The sequence below is a fragment of the Pseudophryne corroboree genome, chromosome 6 (genome assembly GCF_028390025.1).
Source record: "Pseudophryne corroboree isolate aPseCor3 chromosome 6, aPseCor3.hap2, whole genome shotgun sequence".
Taxonomy (NCBI): Eukaryota; Metazoa; Chordata; class Amphibia; order Anura; family Myobatrachidae; genus Pseudophryne; species Pseudophryne corroboree.
In genome coordinates, this window is record NC_086449.1 from 158,487,142 (window position 1) to 158,504,781 (window position 17,640).

Genomic DNA, 17,640 nt, shown 5'->3' on the forward strand with positions numbered 1-17,640 from the left:
TACCTTGCGGCATCTTTAAGAATTCGAAGAATCCCAATGGGCAGATAAATGCTGTTTTTTCTCTGTCTTCTGGGCACATAGGAATCTGATAAAACCCATTTCTTAGATCAAGTACTGAAAACCACCTGCTCCCTTGTAAGCAATCTAATGCCTCGTCAATCTTAGGAACTGTGTACTGGTCTGGTACAGTTCGAGAATTCAGTGTCCTATAATCTACACACATACGGATCTTTCCATTTTTTTTTTTTTGCTATTACAATAGGAGAAGCATATGGGCTACGGGATTCTATAATGATTTGATTCTCCAGTAATCCCTTCAGATGTAACCGAACGTCTTCAAAATCTGCAGGTGCTATCCTACGGGAGCGCTCTCTAAAAGGACTAGTATCATTTAACTTTATGCCATGCTCTACTCCTTTTGCTTCTCCTAAGTCCCATTCTCCTGTTGAGAACGCCTGTTTCCTGTTTTCTAATTCCTTAATTAAAGATATCTTATCTTCTTCTAACATGTCGCTTTCCTGAAAACAAACATCAAATTCGTTCCCACTTTCCTTAAGATTTATTTCTGGTTGCACCAGCAAGGTATGTCCTACATCCATAAGTCGTCCATCTTTATTCTGGCACCAATTAGATAGTACGTGGTATAGCTGAGTGTTAGTCCCCACAATCACAGGGGGTCCATTTCTTTCTCCCTGAATTTCAGGACATATAAGAGCAATAAAAGGTACTTCTAAAAGCTCTTCATGGGTTTTCTTATCAAATTCAAGAGTTACTTGTACATAACCCAAGTACGGATATCTTTCGACACTTAATCCCCAGATGACTAGCCCACTGAGTGGTTGTATGGGTACATCCGATATATGATCTTTATACCATGCCTCAAAAATTATAGACACTTGGGACCCACTGTCTAACAGTACTTCACAGTTTTCTCCATTAATAGATGCAGGAACTATGGGGGCAGGCCCCAATAGACCCTCTGGCACTGTCCCGTTCCACCAGGAATTCCCCATTGCACAATAGCTGACTTCTAGGGGGACTGTGAGGGGTTCACAGTCCTCCCCGGTTCGTGTCCCTGCCCCGTAGAATTTCCTCTATGTGCATTATAATTTGTTACAGGCGTTCTTGAAGATGATTCATCAGTACTTGCGTTACATTCAAACGCTCTGTGTCCCATTCTACCACATCTAAAACATCCTCTTCCTCTATTATTGTAAGAGTTTCCTCTTCCCATGCCTCGATCAGATGAATTGTTATTACTCCTCTGAGAAGAGTTTCCTGAGTTTCTGCCATTTTGAGAGGCTATAAATTGCTCTATTTTCTTATTTTGCTCTTCTATCATTTTAACTACCTTATCTTCAAAAGGATTTACTTCTATAGAGGGTTGAACGACCTTAACCTTTTTTATTGTTTTTTCTCTCATTTCGATTAATACTTCTTCCTGCTTTATTTCTTTTAACAATTCGTTAAAAGTAGGAGTAGGTTCCCTTGTTCCCGAGCATCTAATTTTCTGGGCCACAGAATCAGTTGTCAGTGCTCCCCTCAATAACTGCTTCATTCTGCTTCTACCTACTTCATCCCGGGTAATTCCACCCTTTTCTACTATCTTGTATAAAAGTTTGTCCAATCTTATTAAGTAGGCACTTAACTTTTCTCCAGGTTCCTGGAACGTATGATGCAACCTAGATGTTAAATCCCCTACATCTTCTAATGTACCATAGGCATAATCTAACGCTTCAAAATATGTCTCAAGAGTAGCTTGCGGATTACTTCGTCTAGCTGCCTGTATTATTCCCATGGCAGGCCCCCTTAAGCTTTCAACCACTCTTTGCCTTTTTATTTGATCAGGGCATTGCCATTCCTCAGCTTGCTGAACAGCAGCTTCCTTCCAGGACTCGTACATTTCTTCACCTAGTGGTACAGGTACTATCCCCGAAAATATTCGTAATCTTCTATAGCTCCCTTCATAGTGCCAGCGTTCTAACTGGGTAACCACTCTATCTACCATTGTCTCAAACTGTGACCCATCTACATTTGCACCATTCCCTTGTGTATTACTATTTGCATTTTCCCTTTCAGGGGTGTCCACAGAAGTGGATATGTGTGCATTACTGGCTTCCTCATCTTTTCTCTTAGGCCAGATAATATACCACCGCCTCCCAATTTCCTCATTTGCCATTATTATCATTGGGATCATACATGGATCTAACTCCTTTTCAGCTTCTATTAATATAGCTATTTCTTCTCTCCATTTATCCACAATCTTAGGTCTTTTAACCCCATATAATTTGTCTATAATTGTTCTAATGACTTCTTCATCTGAAAATTCAGAGAAATTTCCCCCTATTGCTATACATTTTTTAGGATTTTTCTCTTTTTGCATACACCAAGTGTATATATCCTCTTCTGTTAAATTCTCCATTCTTACTGAACTCATATCTCAGCAGACTTGCCTCCAAATGTAACCCCTCCCCTAATGCTCTAATATGGAATTCTTACTTATCCCGTAAGGGATGGTTAGTTAATGTCTGTGCCTCCACCCAAGCTTAATATTTGGGCTTGCCTGGGTAAGCCTCTCTCTAGTAATAATTGTTAACTGTAAATCAGTCTATTTCATAAATGTATATATGAGTGCACCTTTTCTCTTAATGTTATACCTGTTCTTCTGATTGCAGTTCCAGGATCTCCGGATGGATTTTCAAGATTCACATTAGCATATGGTAAGTATAACACATGTATTTATTTATCACAAAAAAGTGAAAAGGTGAATGTAGACATTTATCATCAATAAATTACAGTTTTCTATCTCATCCAACTAATTCCCTCACAGAACCTATACAAGTTATTTGCATGCAATACACAAAAATTACCTTAATGTTAGTATGAGAGTGACCCGGGTACTCCTAATAAAGTAGTGCACTACAATGGCCAATAATCTCATAAAATGAAACAGTACTTTAGAATAAATCTTTAACACCAAATCCGTAGCAAAATAATATTCTCCTTTCCTTTGTTAGTCTGTGATGCCAGGTGATGGTCTGAATGCTTAAATGCTACTGTAGCAAATCCTGTCTAGTATGTTGCACTGTATTGCTACTTAAGTTGCTCTTTTGACGATTTAATAAAAGGTGAATTTTCCTCAGTTGTAACCAACATCAGCTTTCCATTACTATTTCTGCTAGTGCAGTATGAATATAGACTGTCTCATAGGTGATATCTTGGTGGGAAAAAACACTAAATGGAATATACAGTAGATTTTAGATCATTTAAATCCTTCAGCCTTTAACTACAAGTCTCTTTGTATTTATATAAAATTTGGCTGGTTCTTGTAGACAATTTTACCCAGCCTCTCTTCAGAGATTATACCCAGCTTAGTTATTTATCACTTGGAGAGCCATAGTCAATTTTGGGCCAGCTAATTTAGTCTGATCCTCTCCTGAGATAACTAAAAGGTATTTTGCTGCTGGTATGCAGTGTAGACAGCAGATTAAATACAACAACACCTCTTCTCCCTGTTGCAACAGTAAGCTTCGCCTTATCTAGACAGCTGACAGTTCCTTCCTATGGCTTCAGGAATATGTATTTTTACCTATGGCCCAATCAGCTTAGGGTGCTGTGAGTTATTGCAGAAACTGGATTGATATGCTATTAGTAGTTTATAGTGTTATTCCAGTGTCCCTGTATATAAATATCTTAAGTCCCGAATTCAGATCCTGCCAACTTCTCTGTATTTCAGGATATAGTTAATGCTTGTAAAAGACTACCTTCCACAGCTATAAACTTAAATGTCTCTTACTATTCTGTTCCAAGAATAATACAGGGTATGCTAGTATAAGTCACTCTGGTCACTTTATATATGTGCTTACTATTTCAATGGATACTAATGTTGCCTAGCACTGGTGTTCCTGTACATAGGTGTGAGAGAGGTGCAGGATTTTACACTCACACGTTTAGTAGAACTGCAGCTGAGCGCTTCCCCGACTCTCCTCCTTCTATTCAATGATGCAGTGGTAGGCAGGGCTGAGGTCCCTCTGTGTGTCACTGGCGCTGACTCGGCTCCACCTTTACCAACCAGAATAGCATCTCTGGTTGCTATGAGCCGCTGTCACTTTGCTGGCGCCGGCTCGCCTCTGGGACCCCTCCGTACTTGCCACCTCCTGGATTACACAGCTTCCGCTGCAGTACGCACCACCACTCCTCCGCTCCGCCGAGCGCCGATGCCTCCTCAGCCCGTCTATGCCGGGATCACACTGCGCCTCTTTGCCTCACGATCCCTGCTGGCACTTCGGGTAGTAGCGGCACAGCGGTGAGTACTCTTGCTAGTACCAGCCACGCTGCCTTTCCGCTCTCTCCAGTCAATCCTGTTCTGGCTACATCACCTGGACTCCGCCAGCCACTGTGACAGCTCTGTCAGCGGCATAGGAGATCCAGGCGTGCGCTCTCACAGGGGAACAGCATTCTGACAAGTGCCGGCGGGGAGCTTAATTTATACTGCTCTGAGCTACGGCTCGTGGCCCCCTTCTTCCCGCCTAAGCCTCGAGCTATACCCCCCCGGTCAGCGGTACTGTAGCGCTCGCGGGCGTTCGCGATCCTCCCAGAACCTTCTGTCACAACTGTTTGTGCCATATACAATGCTACTGACAGCAACTACTGAACCTATATAATTATTTTCTCCCTGTATTCTTTGCACTATTCTACCATAGGCCACAAGGTTAAACATCCCTGCACTTTTTTCACATTGTCTATACAATTTATACACATTTAATCCTCTCTAATTCCATCTGTATACATATATTTACAATATTATACATACATTACATACCAATACAAGAATAAATATAAATATATACCATACACATAACATTTCATATATCAACAGCCTAATATTCATATTACATATTGCTGAAAACATTGAGCTGTAAACAGGGGCAGCCGCATATAGAGGAGCGTGAGGCAGAGGACGGAGTCCAGGTTCTACCTGTATAAGGGGAGCCGAGGGAGTCCTGTCCCTGGCTGCTTGTGCTTGAGGATTTCAGCAGGGGTACAGTGGCCTGGCAACTGTAGAGGAGGCAGAGCTCCCCGCTGACCACCAGTGGTGAAGCCGGGATACAGAGAAGGGGGAGCGGCTACAGAAGCTGATTGGTGAGAGCCAAATAACCTATAATAATTTTAATAGCTGAGGCTATATGCAGTCAGCTGCTTTACCCGGCGGCACAGCTCTGCTGCTGGGAGTCGGCACATCGTAACGGGGGTGGAAGATGGTGGGAGCAGCAAATAAAGTTTCTGGACTTTGGGGCCCAGTATGGGGGTGCTCTTTGTACCCCACTGTCGCCGAGCTTGCCCCCTGTCCCTCTATCTCCTGCTAATAGACGCTGTGCGCATGCACACAGCATCTTTTCAATGTTGCTCTTCAGCAGAACAGTGAAGACTGAAGCCTCCCAACTGCTCCCCCACCACCGCGGGACACTGCGGTCCCTGGGTGGGAAAGGGGGAAAGTCCCCAAAAAATGGGACTGTTCCGCGAAAATCAGGGCAGTTGGGAGGTACAGTATGAGTGAAGTGAAAAAACGGTAATACAGCATGAGGCGTCTCTTGCCTGTTTATCTGTGATCCGCTGTTGCTTTCTGAGATGCAGCATTAGATCACTATGTGAAAACATCTCCCATCTGAGCGAGCCTGAGGCTACGCAGATTGGTCATCTCCGTAACTGAGGTCAGAAATCCCTGACCTCAGCACTCCCAGATAAACAGGGGTGACATGCCTTAACTTTTGGGAATGCTAGCAATCCTTACCCATGTCCGCTCCTAACTGGCCGCAGCCTGTCAATCAGCTGCTTTGGGGAACTGTGAGAGAAATTGCAGTAGAGAACTGGCACAGTACAGATTCAGCACATGCACCGGTCTTCTAAGATCAGAGTGGTACGCAAACCATCGGGTGTCTGTACTACTCTGAATCAGGCCCATAATTCATTACAAACATAGATGTGATCTCAGCACTGAATATTATGTCTAAAATGCAGACATCATATACATGCTGCAAGAATGGTGCATTTGCATTAAAGTACTATTTACTTTGAATTGTGCATATATTATAATTAGAGATGAGCAGTTCGGCTTCCTTGGAAACTGAGCTGTTCCGAACTTCCAGAATCCAATGCGTACCATGCCACGGCTCGGATTTTCCTAAGGCAAAATATCATCATCCCGGCATCAGGTTCTCACAGGTTTTTGGACTCTATATAAAGCATCGCAGCTGGGACTCTGCGCCATTTCACTCTCAGGCACGCTGTGCTGTACTCTGCTGTATCAGCTGTGCTGTGTCACTGTCCAGACTTACAAGTGGCTTATTCAGCTTCAGTTGCAGTTTTACTAAAATAGCAAAACTGCAACTGCTATCACTTGAATGCTGGGGGCTGCTGAGGGTGTGATCTGGGGGTGTGATCTGCATATTGAAAAATGGAGAACGACCAGTTTAACCACTTGCCTGGCATAGTCGCATCAGATGCGACCACACCAGGCTGGGCTTTCCCTGACATGGTCGCATCTGATGCGACCAGTCAGAAAGCTCACTGTGCAGCAGCAGGAAGCAAAGCTTCCGCCGATCCCTCTGCTTCCTGGTTCCTTCCCCTCCAGTGCATGCCGTGCTGCCGATCACTACTGATCAGTCAGCCACGGCAGCACCCCCCATCCAGCGGCTGCAGACACTAGCAGCCGCTGGGGAAATGTAAAAAAAAACACAGCTCTAACCTACCTGAAGGGCTCCGGGGGCTGCTGTGGGCTGGATGTCTAAAATGGGAAGTCACTATGGTCGCAATGTCCCGATCATCTGTGGTCACGATGTTTCGATCATCAATGTTTTACCTTTTTATTTTTTCTGGGTTTTTTTTAAAGAAAATAATTTTGGATAATTTAAATTCACTATTCTTTACCTAAATCTATCATTAAAAAAAAACAAGACAATTTTGGAGCGGTTTTTGGAGACAAAAATTTGTCCGTTAAGTGGTTAAAGAAGAGCAATGAAACACTAGCACTGTAGCTGCTGCCACCAGTCATGCATCACTTTTAGTTTTTACCACTGCTGTTGTGTGGCAATGTTTCTTAGGTGGGCTAGAAACTGCCGTGTGTTTTTGCCTCTGTGTCGCTTAGTAACAAACCAGCTAACTGCAGTCTTTCGCCTAAAGCAGCTAAAAACAAAACTGTGAGCTGCGAAGTGGTCAAAACTGAGTGGAAATGAGTGGAAATAAATGTTACTGAGGTTAAGAATACTCTAGAAACAAAAAGGCCCAAATCCAAATTGAATACAAAACCAAAACCAGATAAATTAGAATACAAAACCACAACCAGCAAAAATGGGATGGTGCACATCTCTAATTATAATACATGCAGTTCAAAATAAACACAAAAATGTATTCACATAAAGATACAGGTATTTATAATGTTTTAAGATATTCTTTCAATTTAACCCCCTCGCTGCTGGTGATTAGTGTGACAAGTTTTAGCATACGTATGGTTGCCAGAGCATACTGTCTCTTGCAGAACTACAGATGCCAGCAATCACTAGCATCCAGGGTTTTCTGGGACCTGTAATGACACATAAAAAATACTGTTAAAACCAGACACTACAATAAAATACTCTATAACCAATAGTGACCCTTCCACCCCCATCCCAATCCCTCTTTCACCAATTTATTAATCTCCTAAATCCACAGGGCTTTATTCGACCTGTCTAGATGCTGCTTTTTCATTTATCAATGAACATAACTATATCAATAAAGCTCAATACAGCTAAACCCTTGCTTGCAATGAACCGCTCTGTGTCATCCTTGTGTTTGTTATTTGTATTCCATTTGGATTAAAAGCCTGAAGAAAGAAGAAGAATCTCTGAATTGAATTTACATCATTAATAAATTGGTGAAACAGGGACTCAGTGAGTCTTTATGTAAATAAAGGATTTTATCAGTGTCTGTTATTTTTCAGTATTTATTTATGTTTCACCTACAGGGCCCATGCTGGTGATTATAGATCTAAAAGCGGCAGCATATCCAAGAATGATTCATTTATATATTTTTTACAGTATTTAATACCATTACCCCACATTCACTGTATACAGGTGTCAAGTCGCCCCAAAGCACACTACATGGAGTTAATGCCCACATTCACGGGCAGATGTGGGGAGAGATGTGTGCTGAGTGAACCACTCAGCATGCATCTCTCCCCCCGCTCAGCACAGCGGTGCGATGTGTGCTGAGCGTGCGGGGGGGGGAGGGGGGGGGGCGCTCATTTCACCCAGGCCAATCTAGCACCAGCGATAGCGATGCGCGGGGCCGCACATCGCTATCGTTGTGTGGGGTACACAAGGACAGATCATGCTTAAAATCTAAGCAATCTAGTCAGATTGCTTAGATTATCACTCAGTGAGTACCCCCCTTTAGGTTTTTTTAAGAGATGTGCGGCGGGCACTTTTCGTGTTTTATGATCGTGTTTTGGATCTGGATTAGTTTTGCCAAAACCACCCTTTCGGGTTTTGGTTTTGGATCTGGATGATTTAAAAAAAAAAAAAACATAAGAAATTGGGGGTAATTTTGATCCTACTGTATTATTAACCTTAATAAAATTCATTTTCACTCATTTTCAGTCTATTCTGAACACCTCAAACCTCACCAGAGGCAGAACTCTGGGAGGCAACGGAGGCTTCTGCCGCCGGGCTCCTGCTCTGAAGGGGTGCACCTCTCCTCCCATTCTGACACCAGTGAATTAAGTTAATTGATAGCTGTCGCTGTCTTTTCAGTGGCCGACTTCCTCACTGGTCCCTGCACCTTACAAATCACACCCTCCCTATTATACTGAATATACACATTTTACAAGTGTCATACCCAGGATTAGAAACCACAACCTATTACACTGGAAGCAGACACCTTACTGATGAAGCGGTTTGCTCTTGTATAGGAAATATGAGAATTTTAACTATATGAAGTTACTTCTCTGATAATTACATGTAACTTCATATAGTTAGAATTCTCATGCTTCCTCTACAGAAGCAAATAGCTCCATCAGTAAAGTGTCTGCTGTTACTGTAACAGATCATGGGTTCTAATCCTGGGTATGACTGCTAAGAAATGTGTGATTTAAAATAAAAGACAATTATATGTATAAATACAGCATATACATTTCACACACACACACACACACACACACACACACACACACACACACACACACACACACTTATCTTGATATAGGAAATAGGGGGGCACCAATATTGATCTAGCCTCCGGGCAACTGGGACGAACTTACGACACTGAACCTCACAATATTGTTTTTAGGCCAAAAGGTTGCACCGAGGTGGCAGTATGACTAAGCTAAGCGATACAATTGTGCGGCACAAACACCTGGCCCAGCTAGGAGTGGCACTGCAGTGGCAGACAGGATGGCACTTAAAAAAAAAAATAGGCCACAAACAGCACATCAATCAAAGAAGTAAAAGAGGTGCAATGAGGTAGCTGTATGACTAAGCTAAGCGACACAAGTGTGCGGGATAAACACCTGGACCATCTAGGGTTGGCACTGCAGTCCCACTGCACTAAACATAGCTGTCAAGGCCTCAATTATCTGCTTTGCAACAGGATGACTGCTGTCATATTTCATTGTCCTCGCAAAGGACTGTTGGACAGTCATTTGCTTAGTTAAAGTAGTACAAGTGGTCTTCCGACTTCCACTCTGGGATGACGATCGACTCCCAGCAGCAACAACAGCAGCGGCAGCAGCAGCAGTAGGAGGAAGTGGTTCTTGAGCTTTCCCTATTTTATCCTCCAAATTTTTATTCTCCATTATTTTTCAGGAGTTATATAACAAAATGCAGCAAAGGAGAGTGTACCTCTACACCACACAGGGCAAACCCTGTAAAAATTAATTGGATTAAATATTAATAACCTCTTTATGTGGAGTAAATAATATACAGCACAGGACAGCACCACTGAACTTATATGGCAGCACCACTGGACTGCACTTATACGGCAGTACCACTGGACATATACGGCAGTATCACTGGACTTATACGGCAGTACCACTGGATATATACGGCAGTATCACTAGAATTATATGGCAGTACCACTGGACATGTACGGCAGTATCACTGGATTTATTTGGCAGTACCACTGTACATATACGACAGTCAGTGGCGGAACTAGCGAGCGGTGGGCCCAGGTGCGACAAAATGCTTTGGGCCCCCCCCCCCCCCCACACACACACACATCCCATCCAAGTCCACCCCCTCACCCCTGGAGAGGATCTGGTGAGGGGGACCTGCTCAGGGCCAGAGAAATGGATACCTAGCAACAGTGCCGTAACTAGACATTTTAGCACTGTGTGCAAGAAACGGCATCGGAGCCCCACCCCTGCATGCAAAACAGGGGCAGTGCGCGCCGTAGGCGCGCGCAAAAATACATAGTGGCGTGGCTTTGTGGGGAAGTGGTGTGGCCACAAAATAATACCAATTCATAAAACAGTACACAGTAGTCTCCATTATTCAAATTACGCCGCACAGTAGCACCACTACACCAGGTAGAGACCCTTTTACACCTTACAGCGGACAGATTCCTCTTTTTACACATTACAGCAGACAGCGTGCACTTTTTACACATAACGGCAGACAGCGTGCCCTTGTTACACATTACGGCAGACAGCATCCCCTTTTTACACATAACGGCAGACAGCGTCCCCTTTTTACACATTACGGCAGACAGCGTGCCCTTGTTACACATTACGGCAGACAGCGTCCCCATTTTTACACATTACGGCAGGCAGATTCCCCATTTTTACACATTGCGGCAGGCAGATTACCCCTTTTTACACATAGCGGCAGGCAGATTACCCCTTTTTACACATAGCGGCAGGCAGTCCCCCATTTTTACACATTGCGGCAGGCTGATTCCCCCTTTTTACACATTACATCAGGCAGTCCCCCCTTTTTACACATTGCGGCAGGCTGATTCCCCCTTTTTACACATTACGTCAGGCAGTCCCCCCTTTTTACACATTGCGGCAGGCTGATTCCCCCTTTTTACACATTACGTCAGGCAGTCCCCCCTTTTTACACATTGCGGCAGGCTGATTCCCCTTTTTACACATAGCGGCAGGCAGTCCCCCATTTTTACACATAGCGGCAGGCAGGCCCAAGAAAGAAAGAAAGAGAAAGAAGAATTATACTTACCCTCTCCGCCGGCTCAGGCTCCTCGGTGCAGTCACGTCAGACGATTCCCGGGCAGTAGAGGAGGTGGAGGACGGAGGTGAAGAAGGGAGCCGCAGCAGCGCTTTGTTACTGGTGGAGGCACTGCTGCTGCTGCCCCTGTTCTCGGAAGACAGCCTATAGTGAAGCAGAGGGGCAGCAGCAGCAGCGCCTCCACCAGTAACAAAGCGCTGCTGCGGCTCCCTCTTTCACCTCCCTCCTCCTCCTTCCCCCGTCCGTGCCGCTGCTCCTCTCCGGGCGGCTGTGCGCTATGGGCAGCGGTTGCCCGCAGCGCACAGCGGCATGTAATGAGTCAGTTTGACTCATTATATGCTTGGGCCCCTGGACAGAGGCAGGCCCCAGTGCAACGCACTGCTTGCACTGCCGGTAGTTCCGCCTCTGACGACAGTATCACTGGACTTATACGGCAGTATCACTGGACTGGATTTTTACAGCTGTACCACTAGCTTTATACGGCAGTATCACGGGACTTATACAGCACCACTGGACTGGACTTATACAGCAGCACTGGACATATGGCAACAGAGGACACCACCACTGTGACTGGACTGATGCAGCACAAGACACTAACACTGTACTGATGCAGGACAACACAGCACCACTGCACTGGACTTATACACCTACACTGGACATATGGCAGCAGAGGACACCACCACTGTGACTGGACTGATGCAGCATAAGACACTACACTGGACTGAGCAGCACAAGACATCACTGGAATCGCCACCCCACTTTCCCTCCTGCACAGACACTGAGGACGGAGACACGTCCTCTCGCTACACTCTCCAATGCCGGAGTGAAAATGGTGGCGACGCACATCACCTTATATGGAATCCAAACCCTGCGAGAATCCGACAGCGGGATGATGACGTTTTGCCTAGTTCTAGTTCCATGTCAGGCGGGAAAACCCGAGCCGGGATCAGATATGGGCTCGAGTAGTGAAGTTTGGGGGTTTGGTTCTCAGAGAACCGAACCCACTCATCTCTAATTGTTTTTGCCTGAAGTACAGTATTTAGCTTTCTATATTATATTGCAGAGGTCAGTGCTGATTATCATTATCAGAGTGGATTTATGCTCCATGGATTGAACACCCACAACACACAGTATGGGCTAAATGTAATAGGATGCGAGTTCGGGAAATATGCGAATTTACCACAAAACTCGCAATTTTTCCGAACTCACACATGAAACTTGCATGCTTCTCGCAACTTGCAATGGCCAAGCTTACCTCCAGATGTTTTTCTATGGAAAACATACAACTCAGCCAATTTAATAGGGTGTGAGTTTTAAACTCGCACCTAAAACCTTACCACACATCCGCCTATAAATAGACCAGCTTTTTCTAAAAAAATTACAGGTTCTTAAAATATTTGCATAGTCATTAATAATTCTTAGAATTATAATTACGTTTCTAGGTTGAAGCGGAGCTGTAACAGAGAGCAAGGGTATACAGTAGAACAGCACCAGGGGATGGAGTGCATACTATGGGCATATGCTCTTCCTTACTAGATAGAGGGATGCCTCTCCAGTTACCCAACAAGCTGCAAATGGTACAGAGGGGCAATGACTGCGTCTCCCCCTCAGTGCTGAAAGTAGGGTGGTATGGGATGGTACGGAGTACCATTAAGAAATATGGTGGTGGTACGCAGTACCACCAGCCCACCGCTGGGGCATAATTTATAAGGGGCATTTTTGTAAAATGGTGTCAGTGGCATAACTGTGTGTGGCATAATGTGTAATGGGTGTTACAGTGTCTGGCATAATGTGTAATAGGCATTATGGTGTGGGCATAATGTGTAAGGGACATTACGGTGTGTGGCATAATGTGGCCATGCCCCTATTGTCATGTAGCCACTCCCCTCATTTTGTGTGACCACGTCCCCATGACACTTGACCATGCCCATTTTTACTATCAATACCACTCAGAAGAAAAATTCTACTTGCACCACTGCTCCCCCTTGGCTTTATTCCCTGGGTGGGGGCACCAGTCATGCTCATCGTTACCTCCCTTGGTTGAAGCACTCATAACATAGGAATATTTATAGTGGGTGCAAGGTGTAACATTCACATGGGGCACTGGGCCCAGGGGGGCCTCACACCATATACCCTGTCACCAGAGCATACTTACTTTGTGCCAGCAAGTGGGTATCTTCTCCTCCACAGTTCCATCTACCCAGTGGAATCTTTGTTGTTTTGTGCGCATGCACCAACTTCCCAAATAATTATCTCATGGAAGATGGCATTGGTGGAACATGGTAAGATGCAATGGTGCTTATTGGCTCTGCTGCTCAGAGGAAGGGGTGCGCAGCACACGCTCCCCTCACCCATCCCATGCACTTTAATACACCCCTTGCTCATAAAGACTATTATCATACTGAAACTATAAACCATCCCTAATTTACACTACCAAGTATTAAAGCTTTGCCCGTGGAAAATTTTGTCATTGGAAATATTACTGATAATTGTTACTGGTTATCTGCACATTGCACAATACAATTCTGTTACTTTGTATACTGAATGCATTTATCCTGGGCTTACTTAATATTTATAACTTAATATTTGTTGAATAAAAGTTTTGAAAATTCCAATGCATAATGATATAACCAAGTTCATTAAACACACTTTACCATCTTGTGGATTGCAGCCCTTGAATGTCTACCAAGACTGTACCACGCAGAACATGCTGAGATACATTCATCACCAAAGTGTCCCTGGAAATTATTTTAAAATGTTAGCAACTATGTGCGTCTGACAATAGCAGTTTTTCATCATTCCTCTCCACACGCTCATTCGGTATAATTGCAATGATTAAGTTAGGCCATAACAGAACGCAAGCACAGAAACAGAGCTGTGACATTGTTGTGCATTCTCTCACATTCTCCTTAGCAATTGAGTTCCCACACTGAGCACAAACATGCAGACGGCTTCCCATGCAGTGAGATGAGCTACAGGCGACTAGAACCTTAATTGAAAGACCGGGAAAGGAGGCTGCAGACACTAAACCCTGTGGTTGTTTATTGGTTGCATATGGAAACTATTCATTTTTCACACCACAGAAAGGAACAGAAGGTCAAGGAGAGCAGGTGACACTTGGCAAATGGATTGTTGTTGTTGTGAAGTGGGGAAATTTCACTTTGAAACCTGCAGACAAGTCATAACTGCAAATTAAGAATAAGACACCCTGTATTGTACTTTAAAAGACAGACACAGTAGAAAGATAGAGACAGACAGACATACGATTTACGAGGGATTTTTTGGGACAGTCCGCTGTCCCATCCGCGGGCCACAGTGTCCCACAGGAGTGGGTAGGGGGGGGGGGGAGTTGGGAGGCTATCAATGTCCAGGGCTGCTTCAGCCCAGCCATGTTGTACACTTGAGTGGGGGGCCTTTACTGGAGGGGTCACCACTTCCCCATGAATCCCTGGCTTGGGCTGACTAGTTAGGGGGAAATAATGCTTTGGCCGGGAGAACCCGTGAAGCAGGGCCAGACTGGCCATCTGGCACATGCCAGAATGGCCGATCCGGTACCTCAGAGAGCCGGGAAGGCGGCGCGCAGCCTCCGGCTCTCTTGTTCAGCTGCCCCCACTGGTCTCCATGGAAATGGCGGCGTGCTGCAAGTACACACCCCCGGACTCACAGCATGCCCCCGACCCCAGCAAGCGTCGCCATGGTAATGGGGGCGTGCCACGAGTCCACGCCCCCATAACTCGCAGCACGCCCCCATACATCGTGGAGGCGCGCACCCGTGCCGAGCGCGCGCGCTCACAAATGCCCAGTCCGTTTTTGAGCCCCAGTCCGTCGCTGCCGTGAAGTATGTCCCCTGGCTGTGACATTATGCCCCTGCAAGTGAAGCCCAATGATGATTCTAAAAATACGGGAGACCCCTACACAATTTTTACCCAGAGTTTTAGAACCAGGGTCCGCTCAAAGAGACACACACACACACACACACACACACACACACACACACACACACACACACACACACACACCACCTCCTCTCCAATGTATAGCTGCTCTCTTCATATATAGACACAGTTGGGTCCATCCATTTGGGGGCTATTCTGGGTGTAGTTTGTGTGTGGTGGCATTCCGAAGGCCTCAATGCTAATCTGATTATTAAGCTTTTTCCTATAATGGTGGCTGCTGAGTTATTTGCAGCAAGTTTTCATGATAGGGATGTAGTTTTGGATCGGCATTGTATATCCATAAATAATGAGAGGTCCACCTCCCCTGAAACTAGTGATGTGCACTGGAAATTTTTTCGGGTTTTGTGATTTGGTTTTAAATTCGGGTCCGCGGCTGTGTTTTGGATTCGGACGCATTTTGGCAAAACCTCCCTGAAAATTTTTTGTCGGGTTCGGGTGTGTTTTGGATTCGGGTGTTTTTTTACAAAAAACCCTCAAAAACAGCTTAAATCATAGAATTTGGGGGTCATTTTGATCCCATAGTATTATTAACCTCAATAACCATAATTTACACTCATTTTCAGTCTATTCTGAACACCTCACACCTCACAATATTATTTTTAGTCCTAAAATTTGCACCGAGGTCGCTGGATGGCTAAGCTAAGCGACACAAGTGGCCGACACAAACACCTGGCCCATCTAGGAGTGGCACTGCAGTGTCAGACAGGATGGCACTTCAGAAAAATAGTCCCCAAACAGCACATGATGCAAAGAAAAAAAGAGGTGCGCCAAGGTCGCTGGATGGCTAAGATAAGCGACACAAGTGGCCGACACAAACACCCGGCACATCTAGGAGTGGCACTGCAGTGTCAGGCAGGATGGCACTACAAAAAAATAGTCCCCAAACAGCACATGATGCAAAGAAAAAAAGAGGCGCACCAAGGTCGCTGTGTGACTAAGCTAAGCGACACAAGTGGCCGACACAAACACCTGGCCCATCTAGGAGTGGCACTGCAGTGTCAGGCAGGATGGCCCTTCAAAAAAATAGTCCCCAAACAGCACATGATGCAAAGAAAAAAAGAGGTGCACCAAGGTCGCTGGATGGCTAAGCTAAGCGACACAAGTGGCCGACACAAACACCTGGCCCATCTAGGAGTGGCACTGCAGTGTCAGGCAGGATGGCACTTCAAAAAAATTGTCCCCAAACAGCACATGATGCAAAGAAAAAAAGAGGCGCACCAAGGTCGCTGTATGAATAAGCTAAGCGACACAAGTGGCCGACACAAACACCTGGCCCATCTAGGAGTGGCACTGCAGTGTCATGCAGGATGGCACTTCAAAAAAATTGTCCCCAAACAGTACATGATGCAAAGAAAAATGAAAGTAAAAAGAGGAGCAAGATGGAATTGTCCTTGGGCCCTCCCACCCACCCTTATGTTGTATATACAGGACATGCACACTTTAACGAACCCATCATTTCAGCGACAGGGTCTGCCACACGACTGTGACTGAAATGACTGGTTGGTTTTGGCCCCCACCAAAAAAGAAGCAATCAATCTCTCATTGCATAAACTGGCTCTACAGAGGCAAGATGTCCACCTCATCATCATCCTCTGATTCCTCACCCCTTTCACTGTGTACATCCCCCTCCTCATAGATTACTAATTCGTCCCCACTGTAATCCACCATCTCAGGTCCCTGTGTACTTTCTGGAGGCAATTGCTGGTGAATTTCTCCACGGAGGAATTGATTATAATTCATTTTGATGAACATCATCTTCTCCACATTTTCTGGAAGTAACCTCGTACGCCGATTGCTGACAAGGTGAGCGGCTGCACTAAACACTCTTTCGGAGTACACACTGGAGGGTGGGCAACTTAGGTAAAATACAGCCAGTTTGTGCAAGGGCCTCCAAATTGCCTCTTTTTCCTGCCAGTATACGTACGGACTGTCTGACGTGCCTACTTGGATGCGGTCACTCATATAATCCTCCACCATTCTTTCAATGGTGACAGAATCATATGCAGTGACAGTAGACGACATGTCAGTAATCGTTACCAGGTCCTTCAGTCCGGACCATATGTCAGCACTCGCTCCAGACTGCCCTGCATCACCGCCAGCGGGTGGGCTCGGAATTCTTAGCCTTTTCCTCGCACCCCCAGTTGCGGGAGAATGTGAAGGAGGAGCTGTTGACGGGTCACGTTCCGCTTGACTTGACAATTTTCTCACCAGCAGGTCTTTGAACCTCTGCAGACTTGTGTCTGCCGGAAAGAGAGATACAACGTAGGTTTTAAATCTAGGATCGAGCACGGTGGCCAAAATGTAGTGCTCTGATTTCAACAGATTGACCACCCGTGAATCCTGGTTAAGCGAATTAAGGACTCCATCCACAAGTCCCACATGCCTAGCGGAATCGCTCTGTTTTAGCTCCTCCTTCAATGTCTCCAAAAGCCTGATGAGGGGAATGACCTGGCTGGCAGTGTCTGAAC

The 17,640-nt window shown here is 45.2% G+C and overlaps 1 protein-coding gene across 1 annotated transcript; it reads right to left on the reverse strand.

Annotated features, from left to right (window-relative positions):
* Positions 1 to 1,030: 1,030 nt before the first annotated feature.
* On the reverse strand, positions 1,031 to 2,422 carry LOC134934514 (paraneoplastic antigen Ma1 homolog). The gene has a single exon (XM_063929943.1). It carries the CDS (start codon positions 2,420 to 2,422, stop codon positions 1,031 to 1,033), a length of 1,392 nt encoding a protein of 463 aa, XP_063786013.1.
* Positions 2,423 to 17,640: the final 15,218 nt, after the last annotated feature.

Bases quoted from the DNA above. Each gene is read 5' to 3' on its own strand.
- LOC134934514 (XM_063929943.1), bottom strand. From the start codon at position 2,422: ATGGAGAATTTAACAGAAGAGGATATATACACTTGGTGTATGCAAAAA.